Genomic DNA, 24391 nt, shown 5'->3' with positions numbered 1-24391 from the left:
TCCCATCCACTCGAACCCAATGTCAAGTTGTCAACCCAACGTAGGCACCGTCACATTGCACGCTACCCATTTGGAGCAAGCGGCGTGTGCATCGTCGCCAGGAACAGAAACAAGAAGAGGAAACGCTCGAAGCTTCCCCCACATCCTCTCAGCAATTACCGTCACTGGTCGCCCATGCGAGCTTGTGAGGAGAGCCGTGCAAACTCAATCCACCTGCCATCCTCGACCAAGTGCCTTGGTCGTATTTACTGCTGCAACACCTGTCTATAATCACAATTACGACTCTGATGGCGTTTCAAGTCTGATGGACTTTCCAAAACGATCGTTAACAAAGTAGAGTTGCATCACCTCACCAATTCGGATTCCTCAAAACCACTGGCTAACCTCCATCGTTGCACCAATTCGCTCATCAACCATCCATATCACATGCGGAACCCTCCCTTGAGCTCGGCACCAAATCAATCAATCTGGGAATTCAACATGACTTGGTTCCATGGCAGGGAGCCAGGAGCTTTGACCAAAATCGTTAGCATCAGCGAATTGCGAGCTGTCCGAAATGCCGGGTCTCTCAAGTGTTCGTCATCTCTAATTGACTTGGGGCGTAGATGATTAGGCAGATCTCGCAGCTATCTCACGTGGCTTTTCTGTCTGGATCATCACTTTTGCTTCGTGCACACACATTCCAACTTAGGAACCATCGTTGGGCGCCCAGATCGCGACCTACGAACGAACCCTGTCGAGTCTCTGAAGAATGCCTCGAATCAGCGGCTAGACAGTGCGCTTGGACTTCACCAAAGAAACTTTTGAGTGGGCTAGTACAGATTATCTCGCGTGTCACTGGTCATTCCAGCCCCAGTGACATGCCATCGGCGATGGATGACCGGTTCAGTCGCCCTTGCAACCTACAATTCGCGATTGTTCACGAACTACGGCGTACGGATACAAAGTACAGGTATGGGCAGACACGGTTTCCTTGGCCATCTCGAATTCCACAGACTGCAAGCTTTCTCCCTTTCCACGCACAAGCGATAGCAAATGTCCATATCAAGTTGTCCAGGCCGAATGAGGAGCTACCCTGCATAAGGCCAGGCGAGCTACATCGAAGTTCATGCCATGACGCGAGCCTGCATAGGATTTGCCCGAACAATGCCTAGCTGGCGAGGCTCTGAGGGAGCTATCTTGGAAATTCAAGGCAATTTACGCAACTGAACACGACTTTGCGGATGCAGATGCAAACACGGGTATCGGACTTGATTACCTATCCTAACATGGCAAAGGTCAGTCGGGCACTTGTTTCGAAGGAGAGACAAAGGACCTTTGCCTTTAGGGACGCAAGATATGCACACCTGGTTTCCCTTGCTAGACGATTAACCATGGGACTTAATCGGCGACGAATCCGAAGCTCCTAGAAGAAACGTCCTCCAGGACAAGGGTACGTTGGAGAGTCTCCTCGGGGACACCTGCATCCACGCGAGGCGTCAACCCGATTCTTGACCGACCGGAGAACGTTCATAGCCGATACCGTTGCCCCGTGCTAGCGGAGGCGTCGGTAGCGCGCAGCTCGTACACAGCAATTACAACAGTTCGAGATGGAATCGGACGGTTCGTTATCGTTCCTCGCTTCACCACGGAAACGGTATATGAGGTCTGCCTAAAGTTCGAATGCCGTTTCCCAGGTGCGGGTGTCGAGCGCACGAACGATCGGCGCCTGATTCAAATCGCCTTCAGCCTTGAGACTCCAGCCACCTTACTTTTGGTAGAACGGACATCCGCTTCAGAGATTGATAGCCGTCACCAACCTTTGACATTTACCTAGCCAACAAGCCAGTGCTTTTCGAGAGCTCTCCCGATGACACGCATGCATTCATCCTGAATTTCTACGCACTACAGGCATGTCACTTGGCACCTAGCTCAGGCGCAAAAGCATGTGCGTCGACTTCTTGAGAAACGTTGGCAACAGGCCCTCGTACAACTACCAGGACATCTCGCCTTTCCGACAGAAACGCTCTTGTATGCGTTGGTCTGGTCGCACACAAATACGCTGTCTCGGGTTCCGTGTAGAAACGAACAGATACCATGCCATTCGCCATGGGTCACAAGCTAGTCACGAGACAAAGTCTGTCCGTTGACGTCGAATTCTGGTTCCCTGGTCCCTACTTACTCCACAAGAGTTACGAACTGGTCTGAGTCCTCCGAGACTGCCCTCAGCAACCGGCTTTCCGGCTTCGCTCGTCCTACAGAATATGAACCATTGTTTTAGCTGCCAGTCTCTGATCGTCAATACCGACGTCCCTCCAGTCCTTTGATCTTGCCTGCCTGTCAGCATCACGCAAGATTCGACACCTTTTGCCCCCTCGGTTCGTGATGGATTTCTCCAGGGCCCGAATCCTGCAACAAAGACAAGCTGCATCCCCGTCGCGTCCCCGCAGACGGGGCACCGGATGCGCCGACCGGCCTGCCTATTCCGGGTCCTGAAGGAGGGTGTCAGCCGGGTCTGCAGCGCTCTTGTGTAGCCAATGCCGGGGTCATCGCCTAGGCGAATTTGCCTCGGCGGCTGCAAGAAGCAATCAGCGGGCCCAGAGCACGTCTGAAGCACCGAGGATTGCGGGTGCTAGAGCAGCTGAACGACCTCGAAAGGGCACAATATTCACGGTTGACGGCTTCATTATGGTTCAGCTCTTGGACGCTAGCCAACAAACCGCGCAAACCCCCCCCTCCCCCCATCGCACTGTCGACTGCTTGTTGTCAGCAAGGCCATCGTCTCGAAACACAAACACGGCCTCTCATGAGGTCTTATCTTGTTTCCTCACCCGTGGCAAGTCAATCACCACTCGTTCATCGAACGAGCCATATTCTGGTGCACGGGGCTGAGACATTCTGATGCTATATCGCACAGACCAAAGGGCAATGGAACATTGCTCGGATTTGTTTGCTAGAGATGGCTACCACAGGCGTCGCTTGAGACTAGGGGCATCACGGTGATATCAGCGCTGCGCAACCGAGACATCGACGTCGGCATCCATCGAAATGGCAATGTTGACGAACATCCCTACGGAGTGATATCGATCGTTCTGTAGCCTGTGAGGCTGTGGACGTGTCCTGTCAATGCCGTTGCAAACATCGCAACTTTGCCATCTCTGGGTCCGAGAGACACTCACACTAGCACATGCTTCAACTGCAAGCAGGCAGTTTGATTGCTTGTGTCTGCCAGCTGTTCAATATTCCCAGGGGTCTCCCCTCGAGATCTCGGATGGAAATTGGAACTAGTTCAAAAAGCCCATTCCATTCCTCGCCCGAGTTGCACACCAACCACACGCTAACTTGGCGACGAACACCCTCCCAAAGGGCCACAGGAGAGAGGATTCAGGAGGGAGCACCAAGAGAACAACAAAACCACTTTACGCGTTCCCCTCCTCCTTTCCACGCGACACGGCTCCCACAAGCCGACTAGGCGGCCCCCTTGGACAGACGCCAGACGGGGCCTGAATCTGCAAGCCACCACGCATCGCCTGGCTCCCCCACCGTAAGCCTGCACGCAAAACAAGATTTCGCGCGAACAGCATGCCTAGTTGTTTGGGAAACACGGCCATAGAGACGGGTGCAAAGTGCATTGTCCAAGGCGGCTCTCATTGGCCAGAACCACCACCCCTAGACATACGAATAGCTCAAATCGCGTCAATCCCTCGCACGACTTACAATCTCCTGCGTCTGGGGCCCTGGGGGAAAAGACTCCGCCCTAATTCTCCGATTGCGCGATACTTTGGATGGCCGGGTCTCGGCGAGTGAGATCCCCAGTCCTTCTCAGGCATTGACAGTTGTGCCTGTGCCAAAGACGTTTTCCCTCAGTCGCTGATATTGGGGAAATTGGGCGGAGGTGACAGGAGCAGGTGGATTGGAGCCTGTCAGGCTTATTAAGTCATTGTTCGATTTCGGTGATCACCAGACCGGGGAACGACTCAGGAGCGCAAGGCGGGCGATTCGTATTTGACCAACAAGCTCAAGTGGGCTTTGTTGGAGGGGGGTTCGAGGCCGCCGTGCCGCTTTTCAATTCGGCCGTTGCTGGCCCCGGCAGATCGCGATGGGCAGGCCGCACTGGCATTGATATTACCATGTCGAGCCCAGAGAACCATCGGACTCGAATCGGGCTGTCATCTCCGTTCCCCCTACTGAGTCGCTCTATACTAGGAATCCGTTCCGAACAGCCACCCGCACGCGCGAGCAAGAGGCCTAAGGCAGCGTTGGTCGGCCCAAAAAGCAAGTGCTTCTTTGTTAATGCAAGGAGGCATGGCAAAAGATGTTTTCACTGCTCACTGCTTTTGTTTGTTGGTGGGTTGTGGATATTATCGATGCTATTGATAGCAAAGATATCACGAAGCGAGCGCTAGTTGATCACCTCCTACTCTATATCCCTGGAATAGGCCGCTTCCCCCTATGACTTCTGAGTTTCTGACCGCCTTGCGAATATCCGGACCTCATTTTCTTGCCTTATACCGATAGACTCTGTCTCCTGCATTGCGTTTCCACTTGTTCATGACACGGATTCATTGTCATCCCATGTGCCCATGCAGCGAGAAGGGCCAGGCGAGATGACGGAATACCTATTCGGGGACCCTTGAGGGCGGATGCTGCCGATATTTGCATGCGGAAGTATCAGGGGGGTTCAACAATGCTTTAAGGTAATGATTTGCGGACCCCTTACTGACAGCTTCACCGCTGGTTGATGTTGACGAACGTGAAGCCGATGTTTGCGAGAGCAAAGGCTGGTTCATGGATATCAGGACAACCCTGAAGTCAGTGTAATATTTGGCCACTATTGTGGGCAGAAGCTGGTATCCTTTAGCCCCTGAAATATTTGGCTCTCAAGAGACAGTTCCCACGAGATATTCATATTCATCGCGCCTGAAGAAGTTGAGAACTCATCGGATACCCTTAGAGACGTAGAGCAGCAGGACTCGCTGCGCTCCTTTGTTACGATTTCACAAGTCTGCATTTCTGTCACATCACACTCGGTTGTAGTTATACCTTGAGATCAACCTCGTCGAGAAGACGACAGCGGTCTTACGACAGGAGAAATATCGTGTTGCGGCATATAAATGCTGTCTTTTTCATGATTTCAATTTTCAAACTCTCCAGAACACTGCATAGACATCTACTCAAATTAATCTAACCTTCTTAAGTCGCTTCTCTCGCTGCGAATCCAGTAACCTAGGCTCAATGACATGCTTCAACCTCACGCCATTTTTATCCGTAACCGTAACTTCACTCCGTCCCTTCCATCCCTTCTCCTCAACGTCAACCAAGGAAGCCCGTTGTTCTCCATATCCAGAGACAGCTTCCTCATGCGTCATGTGTAGCAAGGCAGGCCTCCCATCGTCATCTCCGCAAGCCGTCTTCCATACATCCCGCGGATGCCCGGGGTCACACACCGTCCCCGTCCCCGGCGCCCACCGCATCTGCCCCGGCATCCGATGTGCCCCGAGAACATCGCGCCGGTCCTCGCCCATCCAAATTGTCCGGAGACCGGGCGTGCTCTGCACATAACACACCTTGAACGGCAAAAGCCCAGAAAGCCGACCATAGTCGCGGCCCTCAGCGATATCAATCAAACTCGTCGCCTTTTCAAGAAACGTCGTCTTGCCCTCCGCCGTCGTCTTGGCAATAGCGTCGGTGCCCCCGCCAGGCGACGAGAACGAATCACTTCCGGCCTTGGGTGAATTGCGTACCATGACCAACGTGATGCCGCCGAGCATAGGTTCCTCCGCCGGCCAGACGGGCGACGAAGCTGAGACGAGGGGCTCGCATGTTGCGGTGTCTACGACGGCGACTTCCATTTCGTATAGCCAGGTGGCTATCTTGTCCGAGGCCGTCTCGACTGCGATGCGGGAGACGGCGGCGTAGGAGGCGCGATGGATGCCTAGGGCGCGGGCGTCGCGGTTGTAGAGCATCGGGAGCGTCGAGCCGCTGTCGAGGAGGGTGCGGAAGTGGAGTGTTGGTGCGGAGGGGTCGCGGGCCATGTGTGGGTGTCGCGAGGGGCGGTTCTTGCGCAGGCTGGATGGTGGTTTTATGCCTGCGCGAGAGGAGTAGGAGGATGGTGCAGATGGTTTGGACTTCCTTGGGCAGCGAGGAGGGAACCCTGGCAGGTCCGAGTCTGAAGCGGCACCAGGGTCGTCGTATTCTTCATCCGAGACGTCTTCGGCGATAGACGTAGGCCAGTCTTGCAAATCCAGCATCGCTGCTTCCTCCTCGTCGTCTCGGTCCTCGCGCTTCCTCTTCTTGGACATGGACATGCTCCTCAGCAGCGGCTCCGCGCCACAGTATGCGAGGCTCTTCATCCTGCGGAACGACATGGTGACGCTGTAGTGGCCCATGTCATACGCTGAGTCCGTCTCTGGGAGAAAAGTGCTCTTGTGCGCAGAGAAAAAGGGCGAGGGACCGGCACCCGTGTCCCGGGCCAGGGGCGGCTCGATCCAGAGCCAACCCTCGCCGTATAGGCGGCTGTAGCGGTCCAGGCGGGCGACGCGGTCGGCGGTGAAGGAGGCGTAGGTTGGCGCAAAGTCAATGAGGTGGCCTGCGTAGATGAGGGCCCAGTTGGCCGAGTAGGGGATGCGGGAGGCGCGGTAGAGGGAGATTGCGGCGGTGATGTTGGCGCGCTCTGGGGGGAACGAGGAGTCTGGGAGGGAGTCTGTGAGGAATGTGATTCTGGAGGCGATGGCTTCTTCTTTGTGTGCTTGGAGCGAGTTTAGGGGTGTTGTTGCCGGGTCTTGGGTTTGGTCGTCTAGAAAAAGGTTGTGTGTGTCTTCTCCGTGCTGTTGAGCTGTGAGGGCGTCGAGTTGGGTGCGGGCTTGGTTCAGTTCTTCGAGGATGGGGCCAGCGGCCTCTGGGTTTGACGAGAGTGTGGACTCGTGAATTGTTTCCCATTGAGAGACGAGGCGGCGCGCGGCTTCTACAACGGTGAGATTCCTGCCCAGCGGTGCGCCGATGACGAGGGGTGGTGTTTGAGGCTGTGTATGAGAAGTTTGGGGATTGTTTAGATTCTCAGCTTGCATTCGACGATGCCATATGGCCTCGCGCTCTTGGGTCTCTAGCTCTACGTGGATCTGCTCGTTGAGCTCTTGTTCGTGGGCTTCGACTGTCAAACGACGGGCAGATTCTTCCGGACTGCACATATCGGTCTCTTCATGGTTGCCGTCTTCGGTATGGGCTGAGTTAGACTCTAATTGCGGGGGTTGCGAGGTGGTGGCGGGCGAGTCGCGAATGCGAGCGTTCGCGTCGTTGGAGGCAGTATCATCGGAGCTCTGCCTATGAGACATTGTTCTTGTTGTCAAGGAAAGGCTCCTAATGCGGAAGAAGCAGTGAGTCTTTGCTGCGTGACTTTGCAGAAGTCTGCGAAAGCTTTATCTACTGTTGAAACTATACCACCTGGAAGCTCATTACCTAGAGAGGCTACAAGAGAAAGCTGAGGCTTCTTACGTGTTCCATCCTTAGTATATGCGACCTGTCAACACTCGAATTTCTGGTCTCAAAACTCATTTCATAATTGCCGGGGTTCGCAGCTTCGCAGCTTTGCGACAACATCAGGTAGCCGCCGTTGCGACAGTTGCATAACGGCCCGCGACAAAGAGACATACCATGCCGCAAATAGAACCCCATTCTGGCGAGAGAGCACGTCCGGAACCGGCAATGCAATATCGCGTCCCGAATGCATTGTTGAAACATTGACCATCTATCCCTTTCCTCCCTCTGTAGGTTGTCTTCTTTGTTGTCGCTGTTAGAGGTCTTTGTGACCACCAAGAAAGACCGCAATGACTCCTTGTGATATCCTCTTTGGGCTGGCTACAATGCGACAGAGCAAGTCATTGAGGGTTTCTATCAGACTCTTTGAAAATCGTAAAATGGAAGTGTTTCGCAAGTCTGATGGGAAACTTGAGTTCCCTTCAACTTTCTGCTTTCTCAAACTCCCCGTTCCTTTTGTCAGGTTTTCTCCCCAATGTCTCTGTCTTGCGCAAGGTGACCATTCTTCTCAAACAGCTGCCTTCCACGTAACAGCTCTTATCTAACTTGGAGCTTGGACCTTTTCCTCTTCAATTCGGCGTTCTATTCTCCCCTTATCCTGGGTTGCTCCCTTACCTTCACCGTTGCTGATCTCGCAAGTCTAACAAGAGTACTCTGAGCACAAGCAACGGCAGCCAAAATGGCGCAAGCAAGGATGCGTAGGTGTCACCCGATGACAATGTTTTACTACCCACAGTCTAATCATGCTGTAGCTGAACTGGCCGACATGGTCAGGAGGCAATATCACAGGTTCCCTTCCGATACGTGGGAAGCTACACGGCTCGCACTCGAAAACCCAGAGCCCCACCGCCTCTTTGAACACATCGAGACACTCATCTCCACACGCAAGATCGATGCGATCCTCCAGATTAATGCGGACTTCCGTGGGCTCATGGCAAGTCTGTACGGCCAACGGTACGAATGGCTTCAAGATGCGGATCTCGGAGGTACTCGTTGGGGGTGACACAAGAAGAGGGCGTCGAGGATCTCGTCGTGCAAGCCAAGGCAGCCGAAGAAAACAGACAGAAATCAGAAGACCAAAAGAGAGATCTCATGCTCAGGAAGATTGTCGAAGGCGGCGACGATCTAGACAGGTGGGTCAAGGTTTTGGGCTTCGAGGGCGTCAGCTTCCCCCGGGCCGAGATCGAAGCGGCTGCGGCGAAGATGAGGATAGAGTCTGGATCGGTGGAAGGCGAGGGCCGTCCCGGGTATGGTGCAGGAGAAGAGAGAGAGGGCATCGGGGGCCCGGATCCTACTGCATGTCTAGACGGACCCGAGGGCACCTACGGTCCTTCGACGTTCGAAGGTCAGTCGAGCCTCCTTACCGACGAAGAGCCAGTCCAGCCTGAGACGGTACCGCGAGCCCCTGCCGAGGGCGGAGAGGCACCCAGGAACCCCTTTACAACGGAGTGGCGTGCTCGCGATAACCCTGGCGACTGGAAGTGGCCGCAGGTCTTTGACCCCTATTTCACCAGCAACCAATTCATCAGGAGGTCGAAGAATTACAAGCGTCCTGCACGTAGCCTTCCAGTAGATGGAGAGGAGGACGAGGAGGAGGATGACGAGGATGCCTCGGCTCAGGAAGGGGAAGAGGAGAATTCCGAGGGCGAAGTGATGACCCCGAGTGCGTTAGCTGCCTTGGCCACGACTATTCGGACGCGGACAAAGTCTAAAACGAAGACAGTAACAAGTACTCGAGGCGAGGGGTCTCGAAGTAATGAGAAAAAGAGTGACAGCAAGGGTTTAAGGTCACGGGTAAGTCAAGTAAACTAAAGTAGTGCCCTCGAGAAAGAAGCTGACGCAGAAGATCAGCCACCAAAGACGAGTTGTCCGACTACCACAGAACGACTGCCTGAGGGCAATGAAGACGGCAGAGCTTCTGTCACTTTCTCAGGAGTTACAGAGTCGCCTCCAAAGCCCCAGGGCCCTGTGATACCGCCTTTTGTTGTCGACACCAGGAGGACGCCTCCGCGTGATGAAGCGACTGCCCCCTATATCACCGTCACCGACACATCGTCATCCACGCATCAGAGGCCCGCGAACCAATCCGGACGCGGCAGTCGTCTAGTGAGAAACTCCGGCCTCGCCCCTCCCTCGACACAACCCCCTCGCATCTTCACTCCCCCTCGAGAAATCTATGTCCCCGAATCCGACTCCGAGTCGCCCAGCAGCGCATCAGAGGCCTCTGACGTCGATATGATCGACCCAGAACCCAAAGATGCCGCCGCTGCTGCTACCGATGGTGGCGGGACCTCTGACAACCTCCGCTCTCGACCCTATGATAGCCAGTGGCTTATCAACTGGCTCAGACGAGACGCCTCCACCACGGACGAGGATCTGCGCATGATCGACTACAAGGGCTGGCGCATCCACGCGCCCAAAGTCCAGCTCATCCGCATCAAGAACTTCCTCGCGGACGAGGACATTGACCGCACACTCGACTGGGAGCGCAAGTTTGCCGAAATTGGCGAGTTCTTAGAGCACTGCATCAGGATGAGAAACGTCACGGAAAAGGACTGGTACGTCGACCTCCGCGAAGCAATCGCCATGCTTCGCACGCACGCAATCTTTGAAGAGCACCACTACGGCAAAAAGAAGCTCGTTGTCGACTTCCCCAAAATGAGCACCACCAGCACGCGACTCCCGCCGCTGCTCGACGGGCGCGACCTCGTCATCGAGAAGAGGCCCAGGGATCCGGTGCGGCCTCGCTATCTCTTGCACCGCGTACCCGAGTCCGTTCAGGACGCCGACTACCAGATCCCCGGACCACTTCTACGGATGACGTTTATGAAGTGGCTCCGTGAGGACGGGAACCTCGTCTGGGCCACGAATCCGAAAAGCGAGATGCCCGGCTCAGGAGAACGCGGACAGATGTTCAACTACCAACCGGACTTCAACATGGCGCTCACGGAAGACGAGTGGTTCGACAAGTGCATGAGCGGAGGGCCCGAGACGACCTCGGACGAACTCCACGGCGAGGCCAACTTTTACCTCCTCATGAATGAGTACGTCGGCGGCGAGGTCGACGAGTTTAAGCGAGACGACGGTAAAACGTACAAGATGCAGAGACATTACCCCGAAGGCGAGGCACAGCAGCGCTTCGCCCGGTTTCGAGGAGCGAAGCGCGCGGCGCTGCAGCAGTGTCTCTCGCACTTCAATAACGACGAGAATGTGGCGCTCGCGAGCCCCTTTCGCAAGCTGGTGCTGTCGCCTACCAAGAGGGAAAAGGCGGCTGCGCTGGCTGATGCGAAGCGGGATATCGTATACAAGCCGCACTCTATCAAGGCGCCGCCGCGGGGAGTCAAGCTTGATCCACTTGGTATCACGTACTGGCATAACCGGCTGCAGGTCACCAATCTCGATCGCGCAGATCGGTTGTGGAATCAGACGGTGCGCATCCACGAGCAGATGCTCGATGATATGGGTATACCCAAGGACACGGTTCAGCTCCCCAAACAGCTGTACAGCCCCGTCACACCTTACAACTTCATGAAGGAGAGCGAGAGGAGTGTGCTGTCCTGGTTCCACTGCCTACGCACCCTCCGCGAGAAGCTGACGCGGGCGTACAAGAAGGATCCGCGGGAGATGCTCGAGGGCGTGATCAAGAATATCGAATACGGGTTCCAGGGGCGGCCCTCGTGGGACATGGATGAGGTAATCGCCGCTCTCCGGGAGAAGAACGGCGGACACTGCGGGCCCTTCCAAAGATTCGAGCTCCAGTGGCTGGAGTTTGTCTGCGGGCCTTCCACGACGGTCAAGGCTCAGCGGGAGGTGCTCCCGAAGCTGGGGCGCGATTTTGATGTGTTTGTCGTGCGGATGCAGGCGCTGCTGGACGAGCCGAGCCAGGCGTGTCTTTTTGCGGAGCAGGATCGGAAGTTTACGCTGCAGCAGGTGGCTATGGCACTCAATTCTGGGATTTGTAAGGGTGATTATATCTTCACCGAGGATTGGGTGAATAAGTACAGTAAGGTACTTGCGGAGTGTGGAAGACTCGGGTAAGTCCCTTCCCCTCTGATGAAGGCGTAAACAGACGAGATACTAACAGAACGAAACTCTCTTAGCTACGAACGCTCAGAAACCGGTGAGGTCTCGATAAGCCGACCCAAGAACGACTGGCACCCAGAACACCGCATGAACTGGGACATCACCAACGACTGGACCAGGGAAACGAATTCAAACAAGAATAACTACCACCGCAACAACATCCCGGCTCCATTCGACGCATGGGCATGGCCCTCAGCCTTCGCCAACGTGGACCAAATCAACCTTACTCGCACACTGACGAAGGAGCTCCTCTGGGCCCTCGGCTACCGCCTCGGCGTCAGGCTCGCCGCGCTGGCCAAGAACATTCCCATACTCAACCAGCGTCTCAACCACGGTAACGACTGGGAGTACCGTAAGACGCAGCTGCAGGATATCCTAGGTATGTGGAGCAGCAGCTTCAAGCGGGACAGGACGGGGGATGATGACATGGCCACGCCGCGGGTGTCGTACCAGAGCGTCGTCAAGGCGGGCGACCCCGGGAAGTGGACGGAGGAGATGACGGAGGAGGAGGCGCGCGAGGTGGTGCGCAAGGGGATTATCGACGAGCTCTCGCGGGGCGACGGAACGTTATGGCCCAGTCGGCCACGGTGGTTCCACGATCTGGAGGAAAACAAGCGCATCGTGACGCTGCACCGCGAGCGGATCTGGGATTGGGCGCTGCCCGAGCTGTGCGGGAAGAAGAAGCGGCAGTTCTTTTCGATGAATCGGTGGCCGGTGCATATGCAGAGTAAAGACCGACAGGAGGAAATCAGGAGGAGCGTGACGGACGAAGGGGTGCGGAAGCAGGCTGAGGCGGACGAGCTGCGGACGAAGGTGGCGAAGCTGGAGGCGAGCGTGATGCCTACTGCGGATGAGATTCGCCAGGCGCAGATGGAGCAGATGCTTTCGGTGCCGTATCACGTGGGCGACGACCGGAGGACGGAGTTTTTCCCTGGTGTGACGGAGTATTGGGGCGGCGATACCGAGTCGCAGAGGCGGGATCTTGAGCAACGTCTAGAGACGATGCTCAATGGTGAGTCTATATCCCTGCGAACATACGGTCTTGCGCACTATTGAGATGATCTGACTTTGCTGACTTCCTTGTTACAGAAGAGCTATACCCCAACGACGGCATTGCGCCTCGCGGAACGGGATGGATTAGTCGTGAGACAGTCCAGACGCCCGGTAGCGAACCCCATGAGACGGTGGAGATTGATCCGGACATGGTGCCGAGAAGCGTTCCGGGCCGGGTTCCCTCGGGAAGGAGAATGTCGTCGGCGGCGGGTGGGGCGGGCGCGGGGGATACTCGGCCGGCGGCGGCGACGAACCGGAGCCTGTTCCCGCCGCGGCAAACACGGCGGCAGAGTGGGCGACGAGTAAGATTCAACGTCGCGGACCGGGAAGGTAACGATTCTGAGCAGTAGGCTTGGTTGGAGAGAGGATTCCTCTTCGTTCTTTGCTGTTCGGGGCGTTCGGACGGGAGTTGGTCGAGTACTTTGTACTTTTAGATCCGCGTATCAAAAACCTATCCCATCTTACTTGATTGGAATGTGCACCCCAGCTGTGTACCCATGTGGCCGGGTGTCCTTAGTGAGCCTAGGTATCGAGCGAGTGTTACCACACTGCACTATGCGGGGCCCAGATCTGTAAATAAAGTAAGGTCCTCGTCAACTGTCCGTCGAGCATGGCTTAGACTAATATCTCGTTTCGAACAGCCTTGGTGATTATTTTGTCGTGCATCCGGACGACTGGCAGAGTAGGTGTACATTGGGAAACTCGCCGAGCAAGGACCGGCTCAAAAGGTGCGGTAATCGTCAAAATCTCTTGCAGACCGTCAACGTTCTTGATGTCTCTTCGTGGCGGAGAGTCTTCGAAACGCACAGCTGCCGGTGGACCAAAACCACACTTTTACCCCTCCATTAAATTCGTCGATTGCTCTGCAAAATGGCGCCTCAACATGATGTCACTCGGCCCGCTGGAACGTTGTCTGGATGGTATCGTAAAATTCATGCCCGTACTTATTTTGAAAAACCCGTCGGCTGCATTCAATGTTTGATCTTTATTTTCAGATCCGGAGCTAGTTTGCCCTTAGCCTTAATGTCATGCCCTGGCCAACCAACGATGCAGTGTAACACACGCAACTCCATGAAGAAATCCCGAAGCCGACACTTGTTCTTCTAATCTCCTCGCCGCCGACGTTCTCCCCATCATTCGCACATCCTCTAGTACTTCTTGCCCTCACGCAGGGTGTCCGCGTACTCCTCGAGAGGCGATCTGATGAGCTTGGTCTCCTTCCACAGGTTGGGGGTAAGGAAGCCGTAGGTGTTGGAGACGGCGGTGAAGGTGGCCTTGAGGGTGTTCTCGAGGGTCTTGGTGGAACCGGCGGAGGAGGTGTAGGCGTCCTCGACACCAGCGAGCTGGAGGAGACGCTTGACGGCGGGGGAGGCGACAAGGCCGGTACCGCGGGGGGCGGGAATGAGCTGTTGGATTCCATCTAGTCAGTTTCCCATACTCTTATAATGCGCAAGCTGGAATTCGGGGTGTACATACACGGACGGTGACGGAACCGCACTTTCCAGACTCCTTGGTGGGCAGGGAGTGGGGGGCACCGAGGTTGGTTCCCCAGTATCCGCGACGGACGGGGATGACGCTAAGCTTGGCGATGATGATGGCAGCGCGGATAGCGGTAGCGACTTCCTTGGAGGTCTTGATTCCGAGACCGACGTGGCCCTCAGAGTCACCGATGAGGACGATGGCCTTGAAACGCGTGCGCTGACCGGCACGGGTCTGCTTCTGGACGGGCTTGATCTGCAATTGGGGAAAAGAAACGATGAATTAGCCTTTCCCTTCCTCTCCAAAACCAATGTGATATCCCATAGACTCCCAAGAACCCAAATCTCATCTGCATTGGGCGATTGTTGCGTCGTCGTCTGCGAAAATCGATTTCGGTTCCCGGTCGAATTGGAGTGTTGTGTGTGCGCACCTTCATGACCTCATCCTTGAGCTTGGGCAGGAAGAAGTCGACAATCTGGTACTCCTTGATGGGCAGGGAGTGAAGGTAGATCTCCTCCATGGAGCTGATCTTGCCGGCCTTCACGAGACGACCGAGCTTGGTGACGGGCTGCCACTCCTTCTCCTCGCTCTTGCCGCCGCGACGTCCGCGACCACGGCCACGTCCACGACCACGGTCGCCGCCACGACCACGGTCGCCGCCACGAGCTCCGAAACCACCACCTCCACGGGCGGGGGCGCTTGCACCACGGTCAGCCATTTTTGTGTCGTCGGGTAAGGGTGTTGAGCGCGCAAGTGAGAGATGACTGCTGCTGCGGTTAGTCCGGTTGCGTGGTGTTTCGAAGGGGGAGGAAGTTATTTCGAGATCCGGGTACAACTTTTTTTTGCGGGGGTCTGTGGTGGCTGTCAGGGCCGGCTGAATATTTTGCGATTGTGCTCAAGGCGGGCTCATTGGACGGGTTTGGCGAGCCCTAAGATGGTGGCCTGAGCTTCGAGGCAGAAATTCAAGGTGAAGAGTGGGGTTCTCCACCTTGGTGCTTTGCTCACCGAGTCTCACCGAATCTCACCAGTCCTTAGCACAGTGTGTCTTACGTCCCTGCCTTTGGGCGGTCTCGCGATTCTATCTCGAATGGTGTTCTTGACCTTTAAGCACGGCAGAGAAAGGCAGCCTCATCAATTATGAACGAACACAAAGTACCGAGAAGTATCGCCACTCAACCGCACTCCTCACTTATATGCGCACTGCACGGCATCCAAACATGTGTTGTCCATAATCGTGATCCATTACCGTGGCCTGCTATGTACACCAGCCACCCGAACTACGTCCCTTCCAAACGACCAAAAGGCTGACGGACCTCCCCCATGCGCAATGCAAACTCCAAAGCTGTGATGTGCCGGATATCGTACATGAAAACCAGAGAAAACCAGAAGTGGGGTAGTGAGGGTATCGCAACTAGAAGCAACTCGACGCTGCACTCTCTCGCTCCATCTCTTACTCGCTCTTCCTGATGAGTGAATCAGAAGGCTTGACCCGCTGTGCCCATTCACTGCGAAATATGTTACCTTACTAAACGCTTGAGATTTGGTGAGGAGAAATCAAACTTACGTCCAGCTTCCATCGTAGACTCTGCGCGTCTCAGGAGAGCCCAATCCAGCCTCCTCGAGAGCGGTCTCAATTACACAGGCAGTCACGCCGGTTCCGCAGCTCGAGACGATGGGTTTCTCAGGGTTGACACCCTTCTCCTGGAAGATCTGCTTGAGCTTCTCCGCGGGGTAGAACGTCTTGGTCTCGGGATCCAAGACAGCGGTCATCGGGACGTTGATGGAGCCGGGCATGTGGCCAGACGACAGGCCAGGTCTCGGCTCCGGGTCGGTGCCTGCGAAACGGCCGGGGGATCGCGCATCAAGGATCTGTACGCCCTCCGCACCCTCCTTATTGTGGTCCAGCGCAATCTCGCGCACTTCCTCAAACTCGGCGACCTTGCCCTCGTCCAACTTGGGGATGGGGTAGGTACAGCACTCGACATTATAAAGCTCGCCAGACTCGGTAGGAAGACCTTGCTCGACCCAGAGCTTGAAGTTGTTCAGGACATGGACCTTGGGGTGGCCAAAGATCTTAAGGGTCCAGCCGACGCGCGGGGCGCTGAAGATACCCAACTCCTTGGTGTCGTAGACGACAACAGTGTCCTCCTTGCGGATACCCAGCTCACTCATGGCCGCTGCAAAGTCCTTGGCGGAAGGCAGCATGTGGGGGTACTCGCTACGGCGGTCAATGACCTTGTCGAGGTCGAAGAAACGGGCCTTGGGAATTCGCTGTTGACGGTAGACCTCAATGCCGGTGCGGCCATCGTTGGGAAGGAACCAGGAGGCGCAAAGAGGGACGGTGCGCGGCTCGGGGCTGATCTTGGAGGGAGGGTTCTTCTTGAGTGCCTCGTCGAGCTCCTTGGGGGTGACGAGGTAGGAGGAGAAGTAGCGGCGGGCAGCGAAGGCGGCAGTAGCCTGGAAAGAGCGCGCAGTGAATTGCGACAACTTTGTGCCGCGCGCGGGTCGGAGAATAGCGATGGTAACCATTTTGACTATGTCTGAATCGACTGGTTCTGGTTTGGGTGAATGATGTCAGATCAGGTTGGGAGGAATTGCCGGCTTGGGAGGAGCGGTGTCGGTCGATATCAGTCGGTGACAACGGCAAAGGGCGGGAGCCCGGAACGCTGGGCCCTTTACCTTTAGGAAGGGTTAGAGGGAAAGAAAAAAATCACCACAGATGCTTGAACCGCAGAGGCATTGCATGTGGTGGTTTTCAGTGCGGGGTTGGAGGTAAGGTAAGGTGGAAGAGGGGAAAGCTCTGAATGAGGCTTGCCGTCACAACCGTTTTTTCCCTTTGGCTGATGGTTATTTGTTCTGGACGCCGCGGTCGGTGGTCACTGGTGGTGGTACCGTTGTGGTTATGGTGGTGGTGGTGTCGGACGGGATTTTTTGGAGAAGGAGCAATGTAGCCAGGCCGCAAGGATTGGATGGAATGGGAATGGGGTACAGATACCTCGGAGCGATTGTCAGAGTCGCTGGAATTCGGGGGGCGTCCACTGGTTCCCAGTCAGTGATAAGCGGGAGGAGACAGAGGAGGTCGGGGTCCGGCCGGTCACCAGTGACTCCGTTTAAGTGGAGCATCACGACAAACCGCCTGGGAAAACGAAGCAAAAAAAGACAAGGTGCGAGTGACCGACCGGCTGTACGTACTCCGTAGGTGGGAACGGTTGGCGCGAATGTGGGGAGCTTGGGCCATGTCGCCATCTTTTTTTGACATGATTGACTGGCTGCAGGGCCTTGCAGCCCAGTAGTTTTACAAAATCCACCTCACATGGGCAGTTGCCAGTCCGCGGTGGTCCCGCCTTCCCAACTCCAACAAATAAAAGCCCCAGGGCTAAGATCACGACAACAAGATTACCACTTCATGCAAAGAAACAGAGGGTCTCATTTAAGCACACCACTCTTTCACAACAGTATCTCTCTAAAGACACTGACGACAAACGAATCATATCCCCCAGATATCCAATCTTACCACAACAACATCCCCAATGAAGGCCAAGATTACCCGGTGGAATACCGTCGCGACATGGCGGTGGGATATCCCCGAAGACGATGTCTGTGGTATCTGCCAAGTCCACTTTGACGGCACATGCCCAACCTGCAAATACCCTGGCGATGACTGCAGCATCCGTATGTTCTTTTCCGCCTCCCACATCGCCATTGCGTAACTAATGACAACTAGTGTCCGGCAAGTGTGGCCACAACTTCCATATGGTAAGTGCTTGTCTTTGCTTGCCACAATGTCACTGCTAATACAGCTCAAAGCATTGCATCCTGGAGTGGATCAAGCAGGACTCAGCAAAGGGCCAATGCCCCATGTGCCGTCAAAGTAAGTTTCATCCCATTTGTTTGACGGTTGTCTTTGAGTTCTGTTTGAGTCAACTAACACACCCCAGAATTCGAGTTCACTGATCCAAAGAATGAGGCAAATGAGAGCTAGGGGTTTCTCGTGGAAAGGATTTGACATGGTTGGCGTTTGGCGAACTGGTTTAGAGATATCCAAGGCCCTTGTGAAAGCTCTCTTGGACTGGCAAAAAAGACTGCCCGGTCCTGCTGGCCTTCGCCTTCAAGCATATAGGAGATAATGACACTGACAGGAAGTACCTAGTCAAACTTCTCTTGGTTCAAGATAAAAAGCACATTGTTAGTGGTAGTGACAAGCAAAGACTCTTTCAGCAATCACGTCTCATTCCATTGACCTGAGGCCTGACGGGAGAAAAGCATGGCTTTTTCAAGAGTGTGCATGCAAAGAAGTCAGAAGATCATGGATTATCGGGGAATAGATCAATATATATAATTCTCATGAAGCAGAGAATTATCGTTGAAGAATAAGCGGTTTCCTGACCCCGTAACAATGCCTGTTGAACTGGTGTCCGAAGTTGGAGGTTCGCAATCACATGCCAGATCAGGCACCCCACCGTCACGTGGTGATAGCGATAAGACGTCCCCAGCAGCCTGGAACCGCTCCACCATGGCGCCCAACAGCTATCCAGCTAGCTCCCGTGCCACCCTGCAGCTCATCCTCGAGACCACCTCCGACCGCAGCTCCCATCTTACCACAGTAAAAGATGCCAGTCAGCGCGACGCGAGGGACATCGTCAACACCAACACCTCGACTCCCCGCTCGCCTCGCCATCCCCGACCGCCCTGGGAATCCATCCCCCCTCGAAAGGATCACGCGACCTCGGAGGAACTCTACCGCCTGATGATGGCCGACTTCCCGACGTCCCCGCGCACCGAGGCCGAACAGCCCGCCCAGGCGCCTTTGTCGTCGTCGTCGTCACAAGGCCAGAAGCCCGCCCTTGCCGGCTCGCCGCCCGACAACAAACTTGGCACCGATACAACAACGGCCATCATTCCCACGTTAGAAGCAGATGCCGCAGCTGAGAACGATACCGTTGACGAAGCCCTTCTTCCCAAACTCGACCCCGCCGGTTTCTTCACCCTCGTCTCCAACTCGTCGGCGAACACCACCCATCACCCGACCGTCAAGTACATCTTCCTAGACGATGACCCGGATACCCTCACAACCGCGCTCGCAGCGCATCACTCCTCGAACCAAATCTCGACCCCTTCGGCCTCGACCTCCAAATCCGGGCCCGGAAAGAACCCGAACCCGAACCCGAACCGAGCCGTCCTCCTTGATGTGGTCCCAGGCGAAGACGGCCAGTGGAAGGTTTCCTCTGTCGCTAGCCTGAGTGCAGACTTTGCCGTGACCGACGCCAGCATATCTCGACAGGAGGGCGAGAAGGAGGGCGGACTGGTGCTCAAGATTGACGGCGTCGAAAGCGAGGGTGCCACGACGATAATTGACAAGGAAAAGGATCGTGCTGAGAGTCTGCCTAGCTCTAATAGTGCCGTCGCGAGGTCCGGCGGCGAGGAGTACGGACCGCTGCTCGAGGATTTCGAGCGCAAGATGAGCGTCCTTCGGCGGGTTGTCAAGGCTGGCGAGGGTCGCGCTGAGAAGGCTCGTGAGACGAAGCCTTCTGATGCCGATGCCGAGCCGGCCGAGGAATGAGTTCGCTATGTTTGCTTCTTTTGATCGAATTTTGGCTATTTACCAGCTACATAATTGGGCCTTTGACATGGTCCACGGAGGACTAAAGACTTGTAATACCATGGTTAGAAGGTAAGGACCCACAGTACACGAGTCCATGTTATGAATACTGACTGGCTATAGAGAACGACAGAGAATTTGTTTACTGTCGGCCCAGACCACGGCGGCGGCGATTGAGTAGCTGGACCTTTGTACGATTCACGAATCACGAATCATGATGGGAACCCGGAGTACAGATTCTTTTCTCATCCACCTACCTAAAGAATGGCAGTAGAGATGATCTCTTTTCGAGACTGAAGCGGCCATAGCAATCTATAGCTTGGAATAGGTCGTTGACAGGCTATCCGAATACAAGATGTGTAATTAAAACTGAGCCATGTTCTTGTCCAATTGAGACTGCAGTGGACTTTCTAGGGGCACCGTGTTCTTCCAAATTCTTTCCTCTTTCCCTTCTGCTTTCTGAACAAGTCATGTGCAATCAATAAATACAGTCTGTATCTGAACATATCTTAACATGATCCTCCGCTATAGAAGGCGAAGGCATGTTTGAAGCATCATCTACGCAGAAAGCAGGCAAGTCCATCTCGTTGGAAGTTGTACAAGTGGTCTCCGGAGAAGCGAATATATGATGCCCCTCTATACTGTGAGACTCATCTCTTCGGAAGGCTTACCATACATTTGTAACACGTTCGTTGGTTGCCTGTACTGACGAAAATGTTTCTGAGAGCGAGTGCTCATGGCTGTAGGCATATGCTTGATCATCAAACTGAGGCAAACAAATAATACCACCGTCGTCAGCAGCAGCAGCAGCAGCAGCAGCACAAAGTAATGCCGGATCATCGCCTGGTCCCATCCTTCAACTACCATTGCCAAGACTTCTAGCAACACTAAGTTGTCACTATCAGCTTCAGCCGTCTTGGCAGTAGCCATATATTAAAGCAGCTATGAATACAGCGAGGTTCATGGCATTACAAACGTCTCATCCCGACGGCGTTATGACTCTGTCTGACTCTGGCACATCTGGCAGATTGCTCTCCGCACTACTACGTCTTCAGGAACACATCCTTGGCCAGCTAGGCTATCGGCACCCAAGGTTAAGCGCCACCGCACACAGACCTCGCTGCAGGAGCGCATTGCCGTTCGCCGTCTTCGTATTCGTTACGAACGCTCTAACGAGAGAGCGTGACTGGCAGTGAAGGAGGGTTCAGAATAGAGTCAAAGTAGGATGAACGATTCATGGCATCTAGACTTTCGGTCTTTCTTCTTCTTTCTCAAATCTCAACAAAGAAGCTTCTCTTTCCTCACCACTCACCTCAAGATCTCTAATCGCCTCAACGGTCGTTGAATTGATAGATCTCAGTCTGCCCAAACTTTTTATATACGTTTTCAGTGCTGCCAGTAACTTCCTCCATTGGCCAAGACTGCTCAGCCCCGGAAAAGCTCTAATGCTACTCCCATAGAAACCCACCATCCCTCCTCCACAGCCCAGCAGGATCATACTGCCTCTGCACCTCCCGCAAAAACCGCCTATTCTCCTCTCCATAACTGTCCTGTACAGGCTGACTCAAAAGCGCATAATTCATATACCGCGGATTCGTCCTATAAAACGCCGCCTTCTCCACAGACACCGCCCCGTCCCCTTGTACAGCATTCGAACTCCTCACCCCAGGCGCAAACGACTTCGCCAACCGGTCTCCGTCCGCGCTGATACTCTCAACAAACCCAAACATCCTCTCGTCGTCCTTGGCCTCCGCCCAGGCGAGCGTGTAATCGATCCAAGCGGCGTCCCCGGCATCCGCTTCGAGTCCCATCACGTTCTTGACGCTGGCTATGCGCTCGCCGGCGCGCATGACGGCTGCGGGTACGGGGACTAGAGCCATGGAGAACATGCGGGACTGGTCGCCCGCCGCCGTGGCGTTGGCTTTGTCGCGGAAGGCTTGCCATTGTTGGAAGTAGAGATCTGCGCCCTGCTGTCCTTCGAGGTTGGGAAAGGTGTGGCCGCCGATGAGCCAGCGCTTGAGGGGTAAGTTGCCGTTATTGTTGGAGGTGATGAGGGCGGAAAAGTTCTGCGTGGCGGTGCTGTCTGCCTTGGGTTTGGCCGCGTAGAAGCCGGCAAAGGGGCTCGCTTCACCCGCGGGCGGCGAGGACGCATTGTAGAACACGTAGACGTTCAGGAAGTCCAGCTGCGGGTTCGCGCCGCCTCCCATACTCAGATAGATGTGCGACTGAGGGTCGTATTTAGCACTAAACGCCTGCGTGGCAGCGAAGACTTCCTTGGCCTTGTCGACAGAATAAGTCAGGATGCCGGCCCAAACCTGGTTGGTATGCGGATACACCTTGAGACTGAAGCGCGTCACGATGCCAAACTGGTTCCCGCCGCCCTTGAGGGCGCGAAAGAGGTCCGGCTCCGAGGTCAGGTTGGCGTTGACGACGGTGCCATCGGCGAGCACGACCTCGTAGTTGAGGACATTGTCGCACGCCATGCCGTAGAGTCCGCTGAAGTAGCTCATGCCTCCGCCGAGGAGCAAACCGCCGACGCCAATGGAGGCGAAGCGCCCTCCGATGACGGTCGCGCCCTGGGGCTCGAGAGCCTTGTACACGTCGACCCAGCGGACGCCGGAGCCGACGAGAGCGTAGCCCTTTTCCGGCAGGTTTTGGACCTCGTTAATGGCGTCCATTGCGACGAGGACGCCGCCGTCGGTGCTAGACCATCCTGGAGAGGAGCCGTGGCCGCCGCTCTTGATGGCGAGTTTGACGTCGTTGCCACAGGTCGAGAGCACTTTTACGATGGACGCCACCTCCTCGGTGGTTCTGGGTCGTGTGATACAGGCTGGGCTTAGGCCTCCGGCTGTTTGACTCCAATAGCTGTCCCGAACCGACTGGTAGTCTGTCGTATTCGGGGCCGCGAACACTTCAGGCGGCAGCGTGGAGGCGAGGATTACGCATGCTTCGGCGGACGAGGAGCAGGAATAACCTTTTACTGCGAGAAGGGAGAATGATAAAAGGCCGCCTAATAGGGCCCTGGTGAACTGCTGCATTGAGTAAGAGTTATTTAGCATGACTAAGAATCAAATGCTGTGTGTGTGTGTGTATGAAGACGGAGTTGACTTGTAAGAACGTTGATCGCTCGCATGTGTTTCCAGTTTGTGCGACATTGGCGAGAACTCAGAAGCTTTTAAGTGCTTTTCATCTTCACCGGCTTCCCCGGACGTCCAGAAAGACTTCTTCGGTAGAATAGAGTTCTGCATTTAAGATTGCCCAGTGTGACATTGGGGCGGCACTTGATTGGAGGTATCCCACCGGCCCTGCAGTGCTGCACAACGGTTTGCGCCCGAGAGAAGTACGAGGTCTTCGGATATGACGTTGACGATCCGGAATGGGACAGCAGAGAAGGCCTGTCATATGTACATAATCCATCGCGAGATGCTAAATTGAATCCTAATTTTGGCAGGTCAATTCAATTGCGTCAATGGCCAGCTTGAAGATGTTGAGATGGTGGAAATCATCACAATTAGCTGGCTACTGTCATCTTGTCGAGGGAGGCTGGTAGCTAGAACACCAAGAGCTTGCTTAGTTAGAGAAATTGCAGAGCTAGGTAACTATCAAGATGTTTTCAATTCCTACAGGTTTAATTAACTCAATTCGCAAGCCGCCTTCTACCTCTCTACTGCTCAGGTCTTATAAAGGATTCCTCAAGTGACAAGGGTTTGGAGGATCATGGATGTAGTACAAGCGTGAGAGAAGCCAACAGTGTGTTGCAACCTGTCACGAAATAGGAATATCATTAGCACTCTTTAAGCAGCTTATCACGTACAATATCACGTAATTCTCTCATTTATTCATATAGAGCACTTTCCTTTGCTGATTTCTATTTAAGTTAATATAAGCTATTTTTACTATACTTTATATAACTAGTTATGTCACAGACCCGCTGTCCTAGACCCCAACCTTGAGGTTGGTGTTGAGTAACCCGGTGGCCGGGTTACGTAAGCCTGAGGCTGGATAAAACTCTGCATCCTGTATTCTGTCGCGCATGTCCAGAAACGTAGCTCCTTGAGCTACGTCTTGTCAACAGAGCCTGTACCTGCTTAGGATAGAGCCTGCCCGTAGCAATAGATTGTCTGATCCGCCTGCCCAGCATCCACCTGCCAAACAACCTGCCTGCTACCGTGACAAGTTATTTATTATTATATACTATAACTAACGTGGTTTACCAGTCAGCCGCGCATATCAGTCAGCCGCGCATTTCCTTATCGTATACTAAGTCGCCTACATTATATAATTAATATCTTTTTCATTGTTGGTTATATAACGTTCAAATTTTTTCATTAGTTTTTAATAAGAGTCACCAAACTAAATAAAAAGTTTTAAAAATTAATTTCTATTTAGAGAAAGAGTAAATATATTATATTCTTATTAAAGACCCATTTTTCTATTCCACTACTTATTTCAATACAAAAAGATTAAAGTGTCTTTTTTTATTAAATTTAACTAGTTATGCTTATTAATTATGATATAATTAATAAGTAATGGAATATTTTAGTCGGAGGATCTTATGCCTATATAAAGACATCTTTTTACTTACTTAGACCTTTCGTTAAGCAAGCAACTTCTCATATAGTAATCTAACTATATATTCTCTTTACATTTATCAACCTCTTTTAT

The 24391-nt window shown here is 54.2% G+C and overlaps 8 protein-coding genes across 8 annotated transcripts; 3 read left to right on the top strand and 5 right to left on the bottom strand.

Annotated features, from left to right (window-relative positions):
* Positions 1-5153: 5153 nt before the first annotated feature.
* Positions 5154-5504, bottom strand: BDP81DRAFT_321185 (uncharacterized protein; the record flags this gene model as incomplete). Its single annotated transcript, XM_060584591.1, has 1 exon — positions 5154-5504. The coding sequence occupies one exon, from the start codon at positions 5502-5504 to the stop codon at positions 5154-5156; it is 351 nt and encodes a 116-aa protein (XP_060444851.1).
* Positions 5505-5879: 375 nt separating this feature from the next.
* Positions 5880-7310, bottom strand: BDP81DRAFT_321279 (uncharacterized protein; the record flags this gene model as incomplete). Its single annotated transcript, XM_060584598.1, has 2 exons — positions 5880-6067; positions 6161-7310. Coding segments are annotated over 2 exons (1338 nt in total), but the record flags the coding sequence as incomplete, so codon positions are not given.
* A 1162-nt stretch (positions 7311-8472) lies between these two features.
* On the top strand, positions 8473-12998 carry BDP81DRAFT_481678 (uncharacterized protein; the record flags this gene model as incomplete). Its single annotated transcript, XM_060594967.1, has 4 exons — positions 8473-9179; positions 9624-11546; positions 11613-12607; positions 12685-12998. The coding sequence occupies 4 exons, from the start codon at positions 8473-8475 to the stop codon at positions 12996-12998; spliced, it is 3939 nt and encodes a 1312-aa protein (XP_060444849.1).
* Positions 12999-13756: 758 nt separating this feature from the next.
* On the bottom strand, positions 13757-14982 carry BDP81DRAFT_429318 (40S ribosomal protein S2). The gene is made up of 3 exons (XM_060590509.1): positions 14558-14982; positions 14125-14382; positions 13757-14054 (listed from the first exon to the last, which is right to left on the bottom strand). The coding sequence occupies exons 1-3, from the start codon at positions 14843-14845 to the stop codon at positions 13797-13799; spliced, it is 804 nt and encodes a 267-aa protein (XP_060444848.1). The 5' UTR covers positions 14846-14982; the 3' UTR covers positions 13757-13796.
* Positions 14983-15577: 595 nt separating this feature from the next.
* BDP81DRAFT_461553 (rhodanese-like domain-containing protein) lies at positions 15578-16656 on the bottom strand (the record flags this gene model as incomplete). The annotated part of the gene is made up of 2 exons (XM_060593787.1): positions 15578-15632; positions 15692-16656. The coding sequence occupies 2 exons, from the start codon at positions 16654-16656 to the stop codon at positions 15578-15580; spliced, it is 1020 nt and encodes a 339-aa protein (XP_060444847.1).
* Positions 16657-17428: 772 nt separating this feature from the next.
* On the top strand, positions 17429-18503 carry BDP81DRAFT_429315 (anaphase-promoting complex subunit 11). Its single transcript, XM_060590508.1, has 4 exons — positions 17429-17799; positions 17852-17883; positions 17935-17998; positions 18066-18503. Exons 1-4 carry the CDS (start codon positions 17658-17660, stop codon positions 18107-18109), a joined length of 282 nt encoding a protein of 93 aa, XP_060444846.1. The 5' UTR covers positions 17429-17657; the 3' UTR covers positions 18110-18503.
* Positions 18504-18640: 137 nt separating this feature from the next.
* Positions 18641-19687, top strand: BDP81DRAFT_320673 (uncharacterized protein; the record flags this gene model as incomplete). Its single annotated transcript, XM_060584538.1, has 1 exon — positions 18641-19687. One exon carries the CDS (start codon positions 18641-18643, stop codon positions 19685-19687), a length of 1047 nt encoding a protein of 348 aa, XP_060444845.1.
* Positions 19688-21174: 1487 nt separating this feature from the next.
* BDP81DRAFT_375621 (uncharacterized protein) lies at positions 21175-22776 on the bottom strand (the record flags this gene model as incomplete). Its single annotated transcript, XM_060586723.1, has 1 exon — positions 21175-22776. Exon 1 carries the CDS (start codon positions 22762-22764, stop codon positions 21175-21177), a length of 1590 nt encoding a protein of 529 aa, XP_060444844.1. The 5' UTR covers positions 22765-22776.
* Between the last annotated feature and the right edge of the window lie 1615 nt (positions 22777-24391).

The sequence above is a fragment of the Colletotrichum phormii genome, assembly GCF_030913505.1.
Source record: "Colletotrichum phormii strain CBS 102054 chromosome Unknown BDP81scaffold_11, whole genome shotgun sequence".
NCBI classification, from domain to species: domain Eukaryota; kingdom Fungi; phylum Ascomycota; class Sordariomycetes; order Glomerellales; family Glomerellaceae; genus Colletotrichum; species Colletotrichum phormii.
Note: the sequence above shows the minus strand (reverse complement) of the source record. Positions and strands in the feature narration are given on the sequence as shown.

Coding starts and splice junctions, on each gene's coding strand:
- BDP81DRAFT_429318 (XM_060590509.1), bottom strand. CDS start 14,845: ATGGCTGACCGTGGTGCAAGCGCCCCCGCCCGTGGAGGTGGTGGTTTC. Junction 14,383..14,557: donor TCAAGGATGAGGTCATGAAG/GTGCGCACACAC, acceptor CCCCAATTGCAG/ATCAAGCCCGTCCAGAAGCA. Junction 14,055..14,124: donor GCGGTTCCGTCACCGTCCGT/GTATGTACACCC, acceptor GGAATCCAACAG/CTCATTCCCGCCCCCCGCGG.
- BDP81DRAFT_429315 (XM_060590508.1), top strand. CDS start 17,658: ATGAAGGCCAAGATTACCCGGTGGAATACCGTCGCGACATGGCGGTGG. Junction 17,884..17,934: donor GTGGCCACAACTTCCATATG/GTAAGTGCTTGT, acceptor TACAGCTCAAAG/CATTGCATCCTGGAGTGGAT. Junction 17,999..18,065: donor ATGCCCCATGTGCCGTCAAA/GTAAGTTTCATC, acceptor AACACACCCCAG/AATTCGAGTTCACTGATCCA.